The 22,175-nt window shown below is 41.8% G+C and overlaps 1 protein-coding gene across 3 annotated transcripts in view; it reads left to right on the top strand.

Annotated features, from left to right (window-relative positions):
• The window catches only part of nxf1b (nuclear RNA export factor 1b), a 75,346-nt gene that overhangs the window by 30,312 nt on the left and 22,859 nt on the right, over window positions 1–22,175 (top strand). For 2 of the 3 annotated variants that reach the window (XM_072550925.1, XM_072550926.1), the window contains 8 exons: window positions 3,708–3,852; window positions 4,481–4,564; window positions 14,359–14,463; window positions 15,050–15,130; window positions 16,313–16,382; window positions 17,243–17,331; window positions 17,624–17,731; window positions 18,921–19,030. In XM_072550925.1, coding sequence (XP_072407026.1) covers window positions 3,708–3,852; window positions 4,481–4,564; window positions 14,359–14,463; window positions 15,050–15,130; window positions 16,313–16,382; window positions 17,243–17,331; window positions 17,624–17,731; window positions 18,921–19,030 — 792 coding nt within the window. Of the gene's footprint in view, window positions 1–3,707; window positions 3,853–4,480; window positions 4,565–14,358; window positions 14,464–15,049; window positions 15,131–16,312; window positions 16,383–17,242; window positions 17,332–17,623; window positions 17,732–18,920; window positions 19,031–20,534 lie in introns of all 3 variants that reach the window. The other variant, XM_072550927.1, reaches the window with a different exon arrangement.

A 22,175-nucleotide genomic window follows, 5' to 3' on the forward strand; every position in this document is an offset into this window, starting at 1 on the left:
ACAATCTGCACTTCCTATATTACAGCAGTGAATAGACATCAGAAATATGTTTTAAAAGGTGTTGGGGCATCCTCAGTAGGTGAAAGGCAATGTATAAATTCCAAGCCTATGTTAGTTTTCAACCAATTCCACTGCAATTTGCCAGGTTATTCATCTTGCTTGTCTAGGTACTGACAATATTGCAGTACATGTCTGACTCATGGCACGTACTGTATTACTATCTATTAATGACTGAATAATCTCCGCTGCACATAAAGCCAGTACCTGACCAATTATAACTGTCCTCTGCTACTCTGCCTGTTATAAATAGGCAAATCCAGGTAATTGTAGCTATTTAAAACAGTGGCTTTATTAGCATCCGACAGGTTAGCAGTTAAGCATCATGGTCACGTGGGGTTAACGGTAATACAGATCCGATGGTCCAATCATTTCCTGGTACATGTTAAGCATGCAGATACACAGATGCTGAAATTCTTTAGCCTGGCAGGCAAATGACAATGTTAAATGTTATCACTGCTGAGCTTACCATGTTGGCTATAATCATTGGGTAAAGATCTAATGGCCCAGCATTCTAAAAAGTTTTCTTTGCTCATTTGTGAGGTGTGAATGTTAATGGCCAGGTCCTTTATTGTCCATCCCGAATTGAGCTATCATCTTGACCGGTTACAGTCCTTGGTGTGTACAGTGTCACTAGGGCAGGAGTTCTGAGATTTTGACCTGTATTTGGAAAGGCAAGGACTGATTAGGGATAGTCAACATGGTTTTGTGCGTGGGAAATCATGCCTCAGGAACTTGATTGAGTTTTTTGAAAAAGTAACAAAGAGGATTGATGAGGACAGAGCGGTGGGCGTGATCTATATGGACTTCAGTAAGGTATTCGATAAGGTTCCCCATGGGAGACTGGTCAGTAAGATTAGATCTCATGGAATACAGGGAGAACTAGCCATTTGGATACAGAACTGACTGAAAGATAGAAGACAGAGGGTGGTGGTGGAAGGTTGTTTTTCAGACTGGAGGCCTGTGACCAGTGGAGTGCCACAAGGATCAGTGCTGTGTCCACTGCTTTTCGTCATTTATATAAATGATTTGGATGTGAACATAGGAGGTATAGTTAGTGGCAGATGGAGTTTAATTTAGATAAATGTGGTGCTGTATTTTAGGAAAGCAAATCTTAGCAGGACTTATACACTTTATGGTAAGGTCCTAGGGAGTGTTGCTGAGCAAAGAGACCTTGGTGTGCAGGTTCATAACTCCTTGAAAGTAGAATCACAGGTAGATAGGATAGTGAAGAAGGCGTTTGGTATGCTTTCCTTTATTGGTCAGAGTATCGAGTATAAAAGTGGGAGGTTATGTTGCAGCTGTACAGGACTATGGTAAGGCCACTTTTGGAATATTGCGTACAATTCTGGTTTCCTTCCTATCGACAGGATATTGTGAAACTTGAAAGTGTTCAACAAAGATTTACAAGAATGTTGCCATGGTTGGAGGAGTTGAGCTATAGGGGGAAGCTGAATAGACTGGGGCTGTTTTCCCTGAGGTGTCAAAGGCTGAGGGGTGACCTCATACAGGTTTTTAAAATCATGAGGGGCATGGATAGGATAAATAAACAAGGTCTTTTCTTTGGGGTGGGAGAATCCAGAGCTAGATTGCATAGGTTTAGGGTGAGAGGGGAAAGATATAAAAGAGACCTAAAGGGCAACTTTTTCAAGCAGAGGGTAGTGCATGTATGGAATGAGCTGCCAGAGGAAGTGGTGGAGGCTGATACAATTGCAACATTTAAAAGGCATCTGGATGGGTATATGAATAGGAAGGGTTTGGAGGGATATGGGCTGGGTGCTGGCAGGTGGGACTGGATGAGGTTAGGATATTTGGTCAGCATGGATGGGTTGGACCAAACTGTTTCTGTGCTGTGCATCTCTCTGACTCTGTGACTCAACGACTGTGAAGAGGTGGTGATCTAGTTCTATGTCAGGATGGTGAGTGGCTTGGAGGGGAACTTGCTGGTAACTTCCCAAGCAGTTGCGTGCTTTCTCCTTTGAGGTGGTAGAGATTGCAGTTTTGGAAGGTGCTTCACTTGAGATTTGCAATATCACAGATGCTAGTCTTCAGCCAATTCAATCACGTGATATCAAATGACTGAAAGCACTTAAAGACAACATTCCATTGTGTCCTTCACTCTGTGTCTCACCTGCACACACACACACCATGGGTGCTGGGGGAAAAATAAGCACTACTGCACTTAGGTAGTAGTGTGGGGTTAAATTTTAAAAAAGACAAACAAAAAAAAACAGGGACTTGCCCTTTGATAAAAAGAAAATAAAAAAACAGCACTGCTCAGCATTGCCCTTAAAAAAAGACAACATTCTAGCAATAGTACTCAAGACTAGTGCTCCAAAACTAGCTGTGTCTCTCACCACGCTGTTTCAGTACAATGGCAACACTGGCATCTACCTGACAATGTGGAAACCTGCCCCAGTCTATCCTGTACACAAAACATGGGCATAAGAGCTAAATTCCAAAGCTGAGATGAGCGTGACTGCCCTTGATATCAAGGCAGTATTTGAAGATTATGGCATCGTGGGCCTAAACAAAATTAGAGATGATGGAAATCTGAGGGAAATCTCTGCTGGTTGCAATCTTGCCTCGCACAAAGTAAAATGGTTGTGGTTGTTGGAGGTCAATTTCCACTCTAGAGCAACTCTTCAGGAGGTTCCTCAGGGTAGGTGTCTTATGCCCATCCATCTTCAGCTGCATCATCGATGACCTTCTGTCCAACATAAGATCAGAAATGGGGATGTTTGCTGATGATTGCACAATGTTAGCTTAATTTCTGATTCTTCAGATATTGAAGCAGTCCAAATGCGTGCGGAAAATGTGGACCATGTCTAGTTCAGGATAACCGGCAAGTAACATTGCCTGGCATTTGCGTGATGCCAATGACCAGCTCCACAAAAGAAAATCTAATCATCTAACCTCGATATTCAATGACGTTGCCATCAGTGACTCCTCCACTATCATTATCCTAAGGATTGTCTTGACCAGAAACTAAACTGGACCAGCCCCATATAAATACTGTTCCAAGAGCACGTCAGAGGCTCAGCATACAGATTTGCAGACATAAATATCCTGCCCTGAATTTGCACCAGCAGTATCATTCCCTCCGTACTGACACAAACTGTTTAGCCACCAACTGCATTCTTTATTCACTCACAAGATGAGGGTGTGCGGTGAACCACACACAGTCCCAGCATGTCAAATGGGCCCACGACAAAAATTGTTCATCAGGTTGCTTTAATTTATCCAAAAGGTGGGACCTGATTGCACTGGACACATTAGCATGAATTATGAGGTCAGATCTAATGAATTGGGGCTTGAACCCACAATCTTCTGACTGTGAAATGAGGGGGTGGCAGATCAGCCAGAAGCAGACAACCTCCTATGCCCCAAATGGTTGATAGAAATACTACGGTACAGAGTACAAGTTTCAGCAGCAGTCAGTTAGTGCTGTGTATTATCTGTGTTATCATACTGTAACTGAAATGTAAACTGAACACTCAGTTTGGCAGTAACCTGTTAAGCACAGCATATTTTTCTCTGTCTTGAAATGTTCTATGTTCATGTGACGGTACTGTGATACAGTAAGCAATCTCCAATTAGGTTGATTTTAAATGTTTGTAATTTTTAAAAATCTGTCTTTTAATCCTCAGTACACCGTATGGTGCAAGACCATCTCGTCGCCTGGACAGTTGGCATGACCGTGATGGAGGGCCCTCAAGCATTCAAGTTACAGTGAAGCAAAATTCAGAGAGAAATGCAAGCGCCAATGCACGCCGATCCTGGTTTAAAATCACTGTAGGACTTTATTTTCTCATCTTTATTTTTCTGTCGTGTGTGTGTGTTTGATACTGGGTTGCTGTGTGGATCACCGTGTAGGTGTACAAGATTGGAGACCTTTTGTTCATAAGTCTGGTTCCTTTTGAGAACTTGTAACAGTTTTCCTATTTTCTATCTTGCTGCTTGCTCCCAGAATCTTTCTCTCACTATCTTTGCTCCCTGCTACCCCACTCCTGACAGAGGAAAAGCCCCAGCCCATTCAACTCTGTTCCCATGTAAATTGTGCCAGAAAGAGATACACTTAACACAACCAATGTGTGCCCTGTTCTGTGCTCCACAAATGCTTTATAGACTAGAACTGAAACTGAGTAACTATGCATTTAAGTTATTCACAGTATACAACATTATGAAGTGCATTTAACCACCAAGCCATCGGAGAATGGTGTCATTACTTGACTGCATTCATTCCATGCTGAACTCTATGCCTAGTCAAGTTCAAACTTTGGTATAATACAGTAGCTTGAGTCTTTGTGTTATTTTCCAAATATATTTATTCAAATGTTAATTTAGAAAGTTTTTGCAAATGGATTTTGTAAAGTTAAATATTAGGTATGAAAATGACAAAATATTTTTGTTCTCTCTTTAGATTCCTTTTGGAAAGAAATATGATAAATCCTGGCTTTTGTCAAACATGCATAATATGTGCAGTGTTCCCTTTACTCCTGTTCAGGTAGGAGTGATGGCACTTATGATGTTGTTGCGAGAAATGTTAAAATATTACATAGAACATAGAACATAGAACATTACAGCGCAGTACAGGCCCTTTGGCCCTCGATGTTGCGCCGATCAAAGCACACCTAACCTACACTAAGCCACTATCCTCCATATACCTATCCAATGCCCGCTTAAATACCCATAAAGAGGGAGAGTCCACTACTGCTACTGGCAGGGCATTCCATGAACTTACGACTCGCTGAGTGAAGAACCTACCCCTAACATCAGTCCTATATCTACCCCCCCTTAATTTAAAGCTATGCCCCCTTGTAATAGCTGACTCCATACGTGGAAAAAGGTTCTCACTGTCAACCCTATCTAACCCCCTAATCATCTTGTACACCTCTATCAAGTCACCCCTAAACCTTCTTTTCTCCAATGAAAACAACCCCAAGTGCCTCAGCCTTTCCTCATAGGATCTTCCTACCATACCAGGCAACATCCTGGTAAACTTCCTCTGCACCCGTTCCAATGCCTCCACATCCTTCCTATAGTATGGCGACCAAAACTGCACACAATATTCCAGATGCGGCCGCACCAGAGTCTTATACAACTGCAGCATGACCTCAGGACTCCGGAACTCAATTCCTCTACCAATAAAAGCCAGTACGCCATATGCCTCCTTCACTGCACTATTTACCTGGGTGGCAACTTTCAGAGATCTGTGTACATGGACACCAAGATCCCTCTGCTCTTCCACACTACCAAGTATCCGACCATTAGCCCAGTACCCCATCTTTTTATTACTCTTACCAAAGTGAATCACCTCACACTTAGCTACATTGAACTCCATTTGCCACCTTTCTGCCCAGCTCTGCAGCTTCTCTATATCCCGCTGTAACCTGCCACATCCTTCCTCACTGTCTACAACTCCTCCGACTTTCGTATCATCCGCAAACTTGCTCACCCAACCTTCTAACCCTTCCTCCAGGTCATTTATAAAAATGACAAACAGCAATGGTCCCAAAACAGATCCTTGCGGAACACCGCTAGTGACGGCACTCCAAGATGAACCTTTGCCATCAACTACTACCCTCTGTCTTCTTCCAGCCAGCCAATTCCTAATCCAAACCTCCAACTCACCCTCAATGCCATATCTCTGTATTTTCTGCAGTAGCCTACCATGGGGGACCTTATCAAACGCCTTACTAAAATCCATATATACCACATCTACCGCTTTCCCCTCATCTACCTCCTTAGTCACCTTCTCAAAGAATTCAATAAGGTTTGTGAGGCACGACCTGCCCTTCACAAAACCATGCTGACTATCCTTGATCACATTATTCTTATCCAGATGAGCATAAATCCTATCCCTTACAATTCTCTCTAAGACTTTGCCCACAACAGAAGTGAGACTCACTGGCCTATAGTTACTAGGATTATCCCTACTCCCCTTCTTGAACAAGGGAACCACGTTTGCTAGCCTCCAGTCCTCTGGCACTACTCCTGTAGACAAAGAGGACACAAAAATCAAGGCCAATGGCTCTGCAATCTCCTCCCTTGCTTCCCAGAGAATCCTAGGATAAATGCCATCAGGCCCAGGGGACTTATCTATTTTCACCCTTGCCAGAATTTCCAACACCTCTTCTCTACATATCTCAAAGCCATCCATTCTACTTATTCGTGCCTCAGTATTCATATCGACAACAATGTCCTGTTCCTGAGTGAATACTGACGAAAAGTATTCATTCAGTGCCTCCCCAATCTCTTCAGCCTCCACACGCAGCTTCCCATTACTATCCTTGATTGGACCTATTCCTACCCTAGTCATTCTTTTATTCCTAACATACCTATAGAAAGCCTTAGGGTTTTTCCTAATCCTACCAACTAAGGACCTCTCATGTCCCCTCCTTGCTGCTCTTAGCTCTCTCTTCAGGTCCTTCCGGGCTACCTTATAACTCTCAATCGCCCCTATTGAACCTTCACGCCTCATCTTTACAAAGGCCGCCCTCTTCCATTTAACAAGGGATTCCAATTCCTTATTAAACCACGGCTCCCTCACACGACCCTTTCCTCCCTGCCTGATAGGTACGTACTTATCAAGGACACTCAGTAAAATTGTCAGTAAAATTAGATTTTTCTCTGACTGATTCACTACACTCAAAATGTGGAGTTAAGAACCAAGGCGAGTGGTTTACAGTCCAAATCTGTTCAGAAGCTTCTGTTGGAAACTGGGTGGTTTGGAATTTGGAGCAGAGCATAGATTGAGCTTGACTCTGTATCCCAAGGTCAATGAGCAGGCTGTCAGAAACATGGTATCCTGGCACAGTTTGGTGGCTTCAGATGAACTAAAGTCTCGCGTATTTAATGTAACGTAGATGCTTGTTTTTGTTTTTAAAATTAATTTGTGGGTGATGACTGGTTGGGCCAACCTTTATCGCCCATACCTGGTTGAGAAGCTCCGGCTCCGGCCTTGAACTGCCAGAATCTGTGTGCTGTCAGGACAATCTTAATATTACTAGAGAGGGAGTTCCAAAATTATGACCCAGTGACACTCGAGGGATAGCAATATATTTCCAAGTTAGGATGGTGAGAGGCTTGGAGGGGAGCCTGCAAGAGGTAGGGATTCCTATGTCTGGTGGTGGTATTCTATTGCTCTTCTCCTTCCACGTGGGAGTGGTTGTGGGTTTAGAAGGTCAAAGAAGCTCTGGTGAATTTCTGCTGTGCATCTTGTAGGTCGTACACACTACTGCTGCTCATCATTGAGGGAATGGCTTTCTGTGGATCTGATGCTAATCAAACAGGCTGCTTTGTCCTGGATGGTGTCAAGCTTTGAGAGTGGTTTTGGAGATGCATTCATCCAGGGAAGTGGGAAGTATTCCATCACAGTCCTGACTTGTCCTTTGGACAGGCTTTGGGGAGTCAGGAGGTGAGTTAGTGCACGAGGATTTGGGAGGTCATGTTGCGGTTGTGCATGACATTGGTTAGGCCACTTTTAGAATATTGTGACACTTCTGGTCTCCTTGTTGGAAGGATGTTCTGAAAGTTGAAACAGTTCGGAAAAGATTCACAAGGATGTTGCCAGGATTGGAGGGTTTGAGCTGCAGGGGGAGGCTGAATAGTTTGGGGCTGTTTTCCCTGGAGCGTCGGAGGCTGAAGGATGACTTTATAGAGGTTTATAAAATCATGAGGGGCATGTATAGGATGAATAGACAAGGTCTTTTCCCTGGGGTGGGGGGAGTCTAGAACTACAGGCCATAGGTTTAAGGTGAGAGGGAAAAGATTTAAAAGTGACCTAAGGGGCAACCTTTTCAGGCAGTGGGTGGTGCGTGTATGGAATGAACTGCCAAAGGAAGTGTTGGAGGCTGGTACAATGACAACATTTAAAAGGCCTCTGGATGGATATATGGATAGGAAGGATTTAGAAGGATATGGTCCAAGTGCTGGCAAATGGGACTTGATTAGCCTAGGATATCTGGTCAACATGGACGAGTTGGACCAAAGGGTCTGTTTCTGTGCTGTACATCACTATGACTCTATGATTCCTAAACTCTTTTTTGCTCTTGTAGCCGCTATATTAGTGTAGCTAGTCCAGTTTTGTTATATAATTTATATAGCATCATATAGTTAACACTTGTCACTGGAGTCTGACCCGATTAACTGAGTTTTGGTTAGAGATTCATTGATTTGTTCTCGTGCTGATCAAAATATGCCCAAACAGTACAGCATAACTAATTGTACCATTCTGGGGCAGTTTAAACAACTTGCTTTAAATATTAGTTGTACTGACAGTAGGAATGTTTGGGGTGTTGCAGGCAGAGTTTGAATTCCCACAAAAGGTATCCTGAATAAATTAGATAAACTGTGTATTTTCTGAAGAGATGGTACATTTGGAGCATGTAAAATGCTTTAAGGGGCTTGACTGGGTGAATGCTGAGTGATTTTATTCTGGACACAGGCGAAGGGGTTAGTAACAGTCTTTGTATGAATGACTTATTATTTAAGACTGAAATTCTTCACCCAGAGGGTTATGAATCTTTGGACCTTGCTGTCGAAGAGACTTGTGGGTATGCAATGTATTTGAGCACTGAACAGATCTTTGGACCCTGAAGGAATGTAGGGATAGCACAGGAAGTTGCGGCTGGGCTATTAGATCAGTAATGATCTTGTTGATTGACTGACTGAGCTGGTGTGAAAGGCTGAATACCCTATCCTAGTGCCTATTTCTTATGTTCTGGAAGGGCAGGCACTGAAGCCTTAAGAAAGGCTAGCTAACTTTCATGGGTTCCAAACAATCGGCAAGTCAGCCTTTATTGCAGAAGTAGAGGAGTAAATAAGTCTTGCTGTAATTTCATAGAATCTTGGTATAGGATTTGATTCAATTGTCAGCCTAAGGGTCCATCCAAAATGAGACCACTCGGGGTGGGGGGGGTGTCGGTTTTGGCAATGTTTGTTGATTTATTTAGTTCGTAAACACGTACGACAGGAACCTTTAGTGACATGTGCAGCATGTGCAGTTCATGGTCAGTCTTGGATTAGTTAAGGTAGTGTATACCCAATTTCTGATTGGCTCCTTTAGAGGTAATGATTAATCATCCAGTGTCATTCACAAATGGGGCTGTCCCTACTGGTTATAGTGTTTTGTTCCCCATTGTTTCATTGAATTTTAAAGCTTTCCACTGAGATAAGGAAACATTTTCTATCATCTTCCCCCATACATTTTGAATATAGATCTTATGCTATCATGTTCTCATGAATGATATTTTGAGCTCATTGTCTCAGATCTTGCGAAACTGATATAAATTGCACCTATCAATGACTTTGTTTTAAAGGTTCTCTTGCTTCTTCCCTCTCTAGCTGTTAGTGTTAGCAACCACTTACTTTAAAATAAAGAATATACTAAAAAAGTTGCTTGTAACTATACATCATAAATGTAAGACAGAAAATTGCAAAGTAGTATTACATCAAATCTCAGAACAGATTATTGAATCATCGTAGAATTCCTACCATGTGGAAACAGGCCATTTGACCCAACAAGTCCACCCCAACCCTCAAGAGTATCTCACGTAGACCCATTTCCCTACCCTATTACTCTAAATTTCCCCTGACTAATGTACCTAATTATCCTTGACTTACACAAAGTGTGTGCAAAATATAAATGTAAAGTAAACAATGTATGAGAGGTCAGAGTGAGATGTCCTTTTACATTAAGTCAATATATAGCTAAAGTGATAACAACCTTGAAGAATCGTACTGTTTACAAAACACCCAAAATAACTTGATACTTATAGCAAAAATGTGATTGTTTTTCTCAGCAAAATGCTGCACATTAAAACAACACAGCTGTTGTCCTCGTCCTTCTGGTAATGCTAGTTCCTTAACAGCAAATGTGAAGGAATGCAGCTCCACACATTCAACCATAAGAGTTTGCCACTTTTTTGTTTTGGTGTGTTTGCTGACGCCGGTGACAGTGGTCAACTATGCATGTTTGCTCATTTGAGAAATCTTGCGCGCATGGTTCCAAATGCAATATGTTTTTATGTAGGATTTGGAGTTGCTGGTGTTGGATTGGGGTGTACAAAGTTAAAAATCTCACAACGCTAGGTTGTAGTACAACAGGTTTATTTGGAAACACTAGCTTTCAGAGCTAGTTTTTCTGTAGGATTTACATTTGACGTCGTGCACAAAGGCAGTACTGCTGTGCATGTAGAAGAGGTGCATCCCCCTGAGCCTGGAGTGAAGAGGGCCCAGGATCTGGAGGGTGGAGAAGAAACAAATGTGGAGGGTGGTGCAGCCTCCTTCCCTCTGTCTTCTTCCTGCCACACTCCCCCGGTTTAGCCACCCTCACACGCAGACATACACTCACTGACCCCCTCTGGTCCCAAATGTACTTCTCCCTACTCCCAAAACTCTGTGCATGCACGACTTAAAGTGGTGTGTGGTGCATATGAACTGATGTCAGCAAAAACAGCTCGTTTTTCTGTTTAGAATCCCATTGTGCATCCCTGTGTCAAGTCACGCTCATCAGTCACATCACTCTGGTCCTGCAATGTCTACAGTTTAAACAGAACAATATAAGTTTAAGTGAATCAATTAATATACTTTTAAACTAATCATGAATTGTTAATTTCCTTATTAATGATATCTCATCTAGAATATCATGTATCGTCTTGGTCACCTTACCCAAGGAAATATTAACTTGCCTCTGAGGGAGTGCAATGAAGATTCACCAGTCTTACCCCTGGGATGGTGGCACTATTCCCATGAAAAGACGTGAGTCGAGAATGTGGTGCTGGAAAAGCACAGCAGGTCAGGCAGGAGGAGTGGGAGAATTGACGTTTGGCCTGTATGCTCGAGAGCTTAGAGGAACGATGGGTGATCTGATTGAAGCAATATAAATTTCCTATAGGGTTCAACAAGGTAGATTCAGGAAGGTTTATCCTCCTGCTTTTTGGGTTTGATGCTGGGTTGCTGGCTACTAGTCTAAGGTGACATTGTCTAAGATATTAGGCTTTTTAAGACTGGGATGAGGAGGAATTACTTCACCCAGAGGGCGGTGATTCTTTGGAAATATGTGCCTTAAAGAGGTCTGTGGAAACTCAGTCAATGAGTGTTCAAGACAGAGGTCGATTGATTTCTAGAAATTAAAAGCACCAAGGGAATTGCAGATGATGCAGGAAATCAGCATTGAAAATCAAAACCAACCGTGATCATGTTGAATAGCAAAGGAAGTGTGAAGGCCTACCTGGCCTCCTATTCTGATTTCCAGTGCTCTTAACCCTGACCCTGCTAATTGAACGTTCAAGGAAATATTCACTTTGAGGAGTAAAATTCCTTAACCTTGGGAAGCTAGCCCTGCTGAAGAAAAATCATTCTGCATTGTGTTTGGTGTGGCATTGGTTTACTTAAATCGATTAATCTATGACCTGCAGATTCAGAACCACATGTTTGTCATTAACAACCTATTGGCAACATATGTTTTCCAGTTGAAAAGAAAGTTGAAAATTTAAGAGTGGAGTGTTTTTTATATGGATACAAAAGATGAATTCCTAAACTGCGTTTTATGGTTTTAAATGATTATTTTAATGACAGTATCATTGTGCTCTTTGTAATCCAGTTCAAGTTATGTTGCTACACCATGGTTATAGATAATGTCCTTGGTTTATTGAAGAGTTCTTTGGTTGTGACCATTATTGTTTCTAATACAGCTTGGATGAATTATATTAGAGCTTTTTTTGAGAGCCAATAGCTGAAAAATTGCCTGAATTCTCTATTTGGAGTTAATTTGTTTTGCTGGCTTTACTGATAAAGTTATAGCTTTTGAAGAGCTGAAATATATTCAGAGTTTAGTACATTTTAATGTGATTTCTTAGGATGCACATATTTATCTTCTAAGCAAATTGTGCATTCGCCTAGAGAAGTTTGTCATTTTACAAACTTTTGAATATCATTTATGGTTCCCAAAAGTTTTCATTTTTGGCCACTTAAGGGAAAAAGTTCTTCAGGCTTCTTCTTATCATTTTTAAAAGAGAAATGGGCATTACCAGCAAGGCCATTATTTGTTGCCCATCTTTAATTACTTGAATGAATGGCTTATTCGGCCATTTTAAGGGGGCAGTTGAAGGTCAGCATGTTGCTGTGTGTCTGGAGCCGTATGTACATTCATAGACATGACATAGAAAGCCTACAGTGTAGAAGCAGGCCATTTTGCTCATTGAGCCCACACCAACCTTCCGAAGACCATCCCTAGCCTATCCCTGCATTTCTCATGGCTAATCCACCTAGCCTGCACTTTGCTGGACACTGTGGGCAACTTAGCTTGGCCAACCCACCTAACCTGCACATCTTTGGACTGTGGGAGGAAACCCCACGCAGACACGGGGAGAATATGCAAACTCCACACACTCGCCCAAGGCTGGAATCGAACCTGGGTCCCTGGCGCTGTGAGGCAGCAATGCTAACCACTGAGCCACACTGCTGTCCCACCATGTAGATAGTGCCTGGTAATATATGGCAGGTTTCCTTCCTAAAGGACATTAGTGAGCTAGATGAGTCCTTAAGACAGTTGATAGTTTTATGGTATCATTACAGACACCAGATTTTGACTCTAGTTTTTTTTATTATTAATCACACTTAAATGCCATCAACTATCATGGTGGGATTGAACCTGTGTACCCAGACCACTAGCCTGGCTTCTGGATTACTAGTGCAGTGGCCTTATTATTATACCTGATTATGAAATCAGTTGTTCATCCCTCACTTAACACATCTATCAAAGATAGTGTTCCTACCTGTGAGCCAAGAGACCTGGGTTCAAGTCTAACCTACTCCAGGAGGTGTATAATAATATCTTGGAACAGGTTGCTCAGAAGTTATCTACCACTAGGACTCTGTATACGAGCTGTCAGTGTAAGAGTGTCCTCTTGTTTTAAAAAAACTTCCTATTACCATCTGAGCTTTGCGCCCCTGCCCCATCCTGATGTAAAGTATGTTCAATTTTGCCAATTCTAGCTGAAAATGGGAAGGGAATGAATGAATTTTTAAACTCAGTCCAGATAGTTTATCAAAAGTCACTTAGAAATCCTGAGTGCTGCTGCCATCATGACTTTAGTTCTCATGGATGATTAGTTGCCTTGCTTTGAAATCAATTCAAATGGTCACTACCTGTTGTTAAAAAAATCTGTTAATATAGGCAGATTTCACTTTTTAAATTTACTCGCAGGATGTGGATGTTGCTGGCTGGCCAGCATCCATTGCCCATCGCCAGCTGCTCCCTGGAGAAGGTGGTGGTGGTGGTGATCTGCCCCCTTGAACCGCTGCAACCCATGTGCTTCAGGCAGACACAATACAGAGGGAATCTGATTGCTTTTTAACATTGGTGATGTCACGGTAAAGGCTGCACTACCAAATGTTCTATAAAAGAGTTTTACAGATATTGAGGCCAGATAGGGTTAGGGTTAGGGTTAGATTATCAGCCAGATATTGAGGCAACCAATTAAAATCATTTAAACAATGAGGCAACAGCCAGAGGGAACAACTGAAACCAATTATATCGAGCCAATGCTCACTTTTCAGTGCCAGTCTCATTTCATCATCCAGGCTGAATTTCTCCATGTTACCATACATCAGCATAGCTAACTGCAATGGATATGGAATATTATCTGTGGCTCAGAACAGCACCAAGGGAGGCATTGGAGTGTCAGGGGATTGATTGGGATGTAACTGAATGAGCAGTTTTCTTTTTCGGAGTTGTCGAGTGTCTGGCCAGCATTGACATTTAACTTGTCAGTGTCCCCTCCCCACAACCACCACCACCCACCATTGGCAGTCCCACTGCTTGAGGTTTTCAGTCAAGAAGTCCTATAAATGGCCTTGTTTAGGAGAGGCTGAATAGTTATGGAAAATCTTAAGCTATCACTAATTATGTCTTGGTGAGTTATAATGATCTGAGATGCCATTCCTTAAAAGAATTAGGTTATTGGGGTGGGTTGGATTGTGGAATTGGGCTTACTCACAGGTCAGCCGTGATGTTCTGAAATGGCTGTGCAGGCTTGAGAAACTGAAGGGTTTACTCCTGCTCCTGTATTGTATTTTTCTATGTCCATAATTTAGAAGTCCGTTGAAATAGAAATTTGTGGGGCTGCGGGGAACGAACAGGAGAGGGAGAACAGAAATGGGCTGAATTGCCCCTCTTTGTATTTTTCTGACATATATCACTCAATGACTTTCTGTTCTCTTCTACATTTATGAAATAGAGACTTATTTGTACTTGATAATTCAACAACAATAATGAAATCTATCTTTTCACAGTTTCACTATGATGGCAATAAGGCAGTATTCTATGTTGAAGATTCTACAGCTGCGAATGCTTTAAAGCAGATATCGAGAAGAATTGTTGATAAGGATTTGTACAGGGTATGTGGCTATATAGATATATATCTGACAGTAGCCCATGGTTTTAAAAAGAAATTCCTTTTGATGTAACAAAATCAAATTTGCTGTGTTGTTTGTCCTAACCACATCTGGATCCACAGCAGGAGTACCAAGAATTGCCATTGTTTTAAACTTGACCCCTCCAGACATCAGGTCATTCCCCTGGGGTACCAGGTCCAGACAGTTGGGTCTCAAAAGCTGGACCATGGTGGAGGTCAGCCCAACCATGTCCCAGTCCTGTCCTCAAACCGCACAGTGATGTGAAGCAGAAGCTTTTCTGTTTTCCAGCAGAGAGTCCAGAAGGGGGCTTCCACGGGTGGATGCTGAGAAATTTTGAGCTGACTGAGGAGTCTAAAATGGCTTCATGACAGGGTGGTGATCATTTAGGGCTGAACTTAAGAAATGTCTGCACTCAAAGGTTTGCGAATCTTTGGAATTCTCTACCCAAGAGGGTTGTGGGCAATGCACTGTTGAGTTTATTTAAGGAGAGGGCGCGCAGATTTTTGAGCTTCCCGAGAGTGGCAAAATCCTAAATTTGATTGCAAGCAAGCATTTTGATTTCTTTCAGGTGGCCATCATCATTAGTTCCTCGGTGCCGCCATCTTCCGTTTCAAATGAGCTCAAATCAGAGGAGATTGAACACATAAAGGTAAGGAAAGCTTTCTCGGACTTTGATTTAAAAATACATTTCAGCTGCTGCTGGCCAATGACCAACTAGTTGTTAATAAATCCAAATTTATGAAGAAAAAGAGAAGTTTTGCTGAGGAAGTTACTAGTTTTGTTTTGAGCCTTTATTTTCAATGCACTTAAAAACAGAAGTAAGATGTAATAGACAAGACCAGGAAGAGTTATCTATTATACCAGAAAGCAGCACAAGGATTGCAGAAAAGGAGCTTGCATTTATACAGCATCTTGCACTCCATCCAATCACTTCATAACTAATGTGCTCCTTTTGAAGTGATGCTGTTACAGGCGTTAATGGCAGTTAAGACTTGAGTGTAAACTGCAGTGTCGGATGTTGAGCTGTGAGTCTTTTGTGTCGAGAGGATGATCAAGTTGGATTTGATTGAGGGATGCATGCTCGCATACATCAGGAAAGTGTTCTCATCTTCAAACATTGAGGGGCATTGGTAGGGTGCAGAGTCTTTTTCCTGGGGTTGAAATGTCAAATACTAGGTTCAAGGTGAGAAGGGGAAAGTTTAAAGGAGATATGCAAGGCAAGGTTTTTTTTTACAGAGTGTAGTTGATGTCTGGGACTTGCTGTCAACAGGGGAGGATAAGCAGATACAGTAACAAAGATTAAGAGGCATTGAGACAGACAAATGAACAGGCAGAGACTAGAGGGATATTGATCGTATTCAGACCAATGAGATTAACTTAGAATGGCATTATGGTCAGTGCAGACGTGATGAGCGAAAGTGCCTGTTCCTCTGCTATACTGTTCTGTTCTGTGTTCACTTCTTGTAGTGTCACAGTGTCAGTTGGTGTCGTTGAGAGGAAAGGTAAGGGCTTGGCTTAGCATCTCATTTAATGAAAAGTATCTCTAACCATGTCCTATCCCTTGCTACTGTACTAGAGTGACAGTTTAGATTATAGATTCACTCCAACATGATGCAAGACCCTGCAGAAAGAGGCAGGGTTAATGTTGCTTTGGCCAGGAATTCACACCTTTGGAAGAAAACATCTTGCATGACTAGAACTGGCAGGTAGTTTATGGCTGACCTTGCAAGGCTTCACCTATTCTTGTACTTCTGGCTAAGCAACAAGTGGTCAGTTGATCTATCTAAGACTGTTTCTTCATTTCATTGACGTATCACCATTTAATTTGCAGCAGTGTATGAGTAAACGTTACGATGGATCACAGCAAGCCCTAGATCTAAACAGCATACGTAGTGACCCAGGTATGAATCTGAAGTTTGTTTGTCATCTGTTAGGTTCCATGTTTTTTTATGGCTATGAAGCTGCCTGAGATAGTTAAGAAAAACTTACATGAAAAACATTGCATTCTACCCAATTTTCTTCCCTTGCTGCTTACCTTCTATTCACCCAGTTCTGACATTTTCTGAGTCGTAGTTTTAATAAAGGTGAAACCGGGCACTTGAGAAATAATTTTACTTCTCTCTCTTGCCCCTATCCCCCAAATCGAAATGTGATCTTTTGAGTTTTTCAAAAGACCTCAGTTCTGACTCGTTTTTTTAATTCATTTGCGGGATGTGGGCGTTGCTGGCTGGCAGCACTTATTGCCTGTCCCTTGTTGCCCTTGAATGGAGGTGGCCAGCCAACTCGTTTCCAGGTGACCATTTAGTCATTTCAGTATTGCGATGACATGTTGTGTTTTGAATTAACTCAGTTTTCTCAAGCTCTGGAAACTCACCTCATGGAGTCCCGGGCTAATTATTTCATGGAAAGGGCTAGTGTTTTTGCAGCAGTATCTGTGGGCTTGGAAGAGATAAGAATGCTTCCGTCCAGTTTGCCTGTTTTAGACCCACCCACCCTTGTATTGAAAGACACCTCACTCGTGAACTGAGAACTGTTCGATGAATTGCTGATGCTGTGGAGATTGAGACCCTTTCACCCAGCACAGACCAAGAATTGTGTGGCTGGGTGACACAATGACTAGGTGGTAGAAGCACTTACCGAGGCCCGCCGCCCCCCCCCCCCCCACCTTAAGCTGGGTGGCAATTTGCATAATTGCATGTAGGCCTTGGATGAATTGTAATAACTGCTTCTGATTCCTAACAATAATTGTTTGGTTGCTCAGATCTCGTCTCTCAGAATATTGAAGTAGTGTTAAACAGAAGGAGTTCCATGAACGCAGTCATCAAAATCATAGAGGAGAACATTCCAGAGGTATGCAGGGTATAAATTGTGGGTGGAGGAACACTTCATTCGTATTTTCTATAACAATGGAAAGGTTGAAGCAGCCAACCTCTGGTGTTTGTAAAATCCTGCAGAGGAACTTTCTGTAGCTTTGTGTATACTGTAGTGCATTGCTAACTGGGGAATGTAACAATACTGTAGAACTAACAGGTCACTGCTGATTGTTTCATTAAAATGATGTTCTTCCCACTAGCCCTTCTATTCAGAATTCTGCCCTTGTCTGTTTGACTATTATAAGCTGTGACTCATCTTGTTTTTACAGTTACTCTCGCTCAACCTGGGCAATAACAGGCTCTACCGACTGGATGATCTGGCAGACCTGATCACCAAAGCGCCCAGTTTGAAAATTTTAAACCTTTCCAGAAACGAGGTGAGTATCTGTTTGCACCAATGGCGAGAAGCTTAGTTGTTGTTGTTGTATGAACTGTGATCGAAATATATCCCCCCCCACCCTACCTCCAAACCACCACGACTACTCTGCCGAGGGCTGTTTTTGAGATTTCTCAAAGAATTCTTTTGCATTCCCATTAATTCCTTCTTCAGATGAGATGCAGTCACATAGTAACGATGCTTTCTGTATTTGCAATGACGTATTGGCTTATTTGGACTTGCAGAGAAGCAGAGTTAGAGGAATTCATCAATATTCTCAATTATCAACCCTCCCTGGTAGTTTTTAAAGTTCACTGGTTTTGACTGTTGCTTTTTATTAGGAACAATAAAAATTCTAAATAATGGAGGATCACTTTGTCAATGTCATCTTCGTACATCATCACTATATTCCTTAATGTTATTAGTCTCCAGAAAACTATTGATTTCTGTCTTAAACCTGCTTAATAATTGAGCTTCCATAGCCCTCTGATAGAGAATTTCAAAGAATCACCGATTTCTTTTCAAAAATGTTCTTTCTTTTCGATCATAAATGGCCTGCCCCTTTATCCTGAAATGATGTCCTCTCGATTCACCAGCCAGGGGAAAGATCCTTTATATATTTAACCTGTCAAGCCCTGTAAGGATTTTGTAAGTTTCAGTGGAGTCACTTTTTTTAAATCCCAGAGAATAGAGGTCGACTTTCCTTGATCTCTCCTCAAAGCAATCCTGCCAGCTGAGGGATTGATCTCTGCTGCAGTGACTCTGTGGCAAATAAATCTTTCCTTTTATCAACTTTGGGTTCTTGAGAGACTAATAGAAAAAGACACTAGAAGTTTTTTTCAAAATGTCCTTCTGTAAGAGATGGATGCACACACTATTACTCCTGGATACAGCTGTGCAATTTTACGGAGCATCTACGAGAAAATTAATTGATGTAGCTCGTGAGTGTCTGTATCACTCTGTATTATGGAAAATGAAGGTCGCATACTTCAAGTTTGGACTTTTGGCCGCGATGCACTCATTTTGTATAATAGTGTACTTATTCTTGGAAAATGATCTCAAGTTGAAATTTCCGGTTCATAGGGTAGCACAGGCATTTTGAGTGAGGTTGCAAAGGCAATGTTTTATTTTGGTATCAGTGAAATCATTGTGGTCACCTTAAGGAACATGCAACTTAAATCTCTGTTCAGCTCAAATCCGAAAGAGATCTGGACAAAATAAAAGGCTTCAAGCTGGAAGAGCTGTGGTTGGATGGGAACCCTCTGTGTGACAGCTTCCGGGATCAGGCTACGTATGTCAGGTCAGTGGAAGGACCCCTTGTTGTGCTTTTGTACCAGGGAGCCCCTCAAATGACAGACAATATAATTTTCTTAAACTTACTTCTATTTAAAAATATTCTAATTTTCTCATTAATTTCTTGGAATATCAGTAATATTGGGAGATAACAAAATTATTTTTCACATAGCCATTAATATAGATGTGGTGTTGATATTTCATGTATAAATAAACGCTCTAAGTGAGTATCTTTCCCAATAGGCAAGCTGTTAATAACCTTTCTGTTTGTAATAGCTTTACCAAAACCCTGTAGGCCCAACTCTTGTTGTGAAAGACCATGGATTCATTTCTAATCAGTCTCCTTTAGGGTCTCAGAATGTGAGGGCCGTAGTCCAAAGACCCCCTAGTTCTATATTTTTTCCTGTTCAAATTTGCAACAGGTAAATTTGTGCTTTTTATGCTGTGGTTAGAGGTTTATATGCCTCAAGACTCGAGAAGCTATTGTTTACCCAGAAGGTTCCCAGCCAGCATCTTGGATTCCTAAAAAGCTGTGATTGATCTCAAAAGCCACTGATGACAGTAATAAGCCAGTTGCTCTTTACCCGATGAAGTTTGAGTTGCAAACCTACAGTAGCAGTTTGCTTGGCATCAAATTTTGAAGAAAGAAAGCAAACCTGAGCCACTGCCTGTGTCCGTCCTTGCGTCTGCGAAGTGGATGTGGATTTTTTGTTGGTCAGTGAAGAAGACTGGTTAGCCAGTGACGGGTAAGATTCCTCGAGCGAGGAACAACCTAAGACAGGCACAGTCGTGCATTGGCCTTCAGAATAGTGGCCTGTGGTCATGTGGCTTTGGCAGATCCCTGGCTTTTGCCTCTGTACTGGGAATCTAGCTGAGTTTCTGGCTGGCAATGCAGCTTGATGGAAGGAAAATCATGCACCCAATCGATTGTATTCACGGTATTTTTGACAAAGGAAAATGCCAATTTTGTGGGCATGTTGAAATATCTTTCAGAACTGATTTAACAATGAACCTTTGGGAAGGAGGGAAAGCTCATTGAATCCTATCACAAAAGCTTTGACAAGACATCAGTAGTTTAAAAATTATTTTAAGATGTCATGATATATTACGACCAATTTTAATGAGTGGTTGTATAATTAGGTGCTCTTTGGACAACAGCCCTTCATTCTACACTCATCCTAACTCATCCACTTTGTGTTTTCCCCTAGTTCTCTTCCCTTGCCTTTGTTATCATTCTCTGTTTCACTGGCTTTTGCCTCGTTTTGTTACTCTTGAGATCTACTTATTAGACCTTTCTTGTAGATTTTTTAAAAAAAATTCTAGATTTGCCAACCAATTGTTAATATTTGTTTGTTCCCTCCTGATGTCCGGTAATAATTTGGGTGGAGTTGATAGCTAGCACCTCTGTGATATCACACTGGTTTAATCCTTCTCCCCACCCAATTCCAACTAACCAGAGTGTTGGTATTCTTTTCCCAACATTGATCCTGTTAAATGTCGCCTCTGCGCAGGTGAGTGATGGCTTGGTAAGTAAACGGAAACTGAATATGCGGGAGAATGAAGGCACTGTTGCTTTTAGTTGACCTTCTAAGGCTTTTTTAAGAGTAAACACCCATGCATCCCAGATTTAGCTTTGCTGATGACTCCCAAGATAGTTAGTGTCCTCGTTTCGTAATTGAGTGAATTCCAGTCCCTCAGTATTCAGTGTAGCTGCTGGAATGTGGTGTGGACTAGCGCCAAGTTGCTGTAAATTCCACATTATTAAAATTGTTTGGGCAGTTTAGTTATTCCAGGCACTTGCTTTAAAAAGAAATGAATCTGCTGCACCCATATCCAGAAGCAGATGAAAATGAAATGAGATTCTTTAGTGACAGACAATGTGGTGCAGTGATTATGAAAGATAAATTCACTTTATGCTGAAACTGTGTGTGTGTGTCTGTATAGAGACCCTTTCTCTTCCTGCTTCCAGAAGTAATTTACCTCCACAATTGCTGTAAGTTTGGCCACATTTAGCTTCTGTAAGTGTTTTTAATGTTGCTAAATAGGACCAACAAAAAGCTTGCTGCTCCAGTAGACTTAATTGTTGACCTAAAACCAATTAATGCTTGATTTTTCCAGCATTTCAAAACATTCTGAAGCAAAGCAGCAGAATCACTTCCAATAACACATCCTAGATCGTGCCATCTCCTATGAAACATGGAACCTGAATCACCTCTACATGCACTCTGCCACTGTGAAGGTGAAAGTGAGGACTGCAGGTGCTGGAGATCAGAGCTGAAAATGTGTTGCTGGAAAAGTGCAGCAGGTCGGGCAGCATCCGAGGAGCAGGAGAATCGACGTTTCGGGCATAAGCCCTTCATCAGGAATCCTTTTCCAGCAACACATTTTCAGCACTGTGAAGATGAACCAAGTTTCTGTTAGGCTCCAAATGCAAGTATGCATTATCCCACGGCAGTTTTATATTCTCAAGGGAATTGTGCAGTTTCACAAACTGTTGTGGCAAATAGTGATTCCAGAGCAGCACTCAAAAGGACATCCATTGGTCTGTTGCTATTGAGTAGTGAGTGCTTTGCAGGTGTGAGAGAGTAATCCTATTGAGTTGTTTATGGGGCCTGCTGCTGACTGACAGTGTTCCATTCAAACATTTGGCAGCTATTGATAAGAGTGTTCTACTTGTGCAAGGCCAGGCCAGGACAAAAGGTGTGGAATGTGGGTTAAAGTTCTCATCACAAACCAGCATGACCTTTTATTTCAACTGAAAAGCCAGCTTCCTGAAAAATCGATTCTAAAGGCAGCACTATTCAAAATGTTATCCTTTTGGTTCCATTTCATTTGACTTCCAAAAATTTCACGCACTCCCCCATTTTTATCAAAATAGATCCTACCTCTTTTTGAGGCTCCTTTCCTGGTGAGGGACTGTTTAGAAAATGTCCTTGTGGCTGGGAAAGGAACTTCTCTGGACTTCAGCGTCCAGATTTAACGTTGATTAGATTAGCGAAGATTCGAGAATCAGGTGGGTTTTGTTTTAGTCCGTCTCATGGGGGTGGCGGGAAGGCAGATGTGGGGCCACTTTCTTTTATTCAGCCATCTGTGGAAGTTTTCTCATGTTTTTCCCTTTTATTTGTTTCACCCCTCTCCCTCTTTGCAATGTT

This window comes from Chiloscyllium punctatum, chromosome 31, assembly GCF_047496795.1.
Source record: "Chiloscyllium punctatum isolate Juve2018m chromosome 31, sChiPun1.3, whole genome shotgun sequence".
Classification (NCBI taxonomy): domain Eukaryota; kingdom Metazoa; phylum Chordata; class Chondrichthyes; order Orectolobiformes; family Hemiscylliidae; genus Chiloscyllium; species Chiloscyllium punctatum.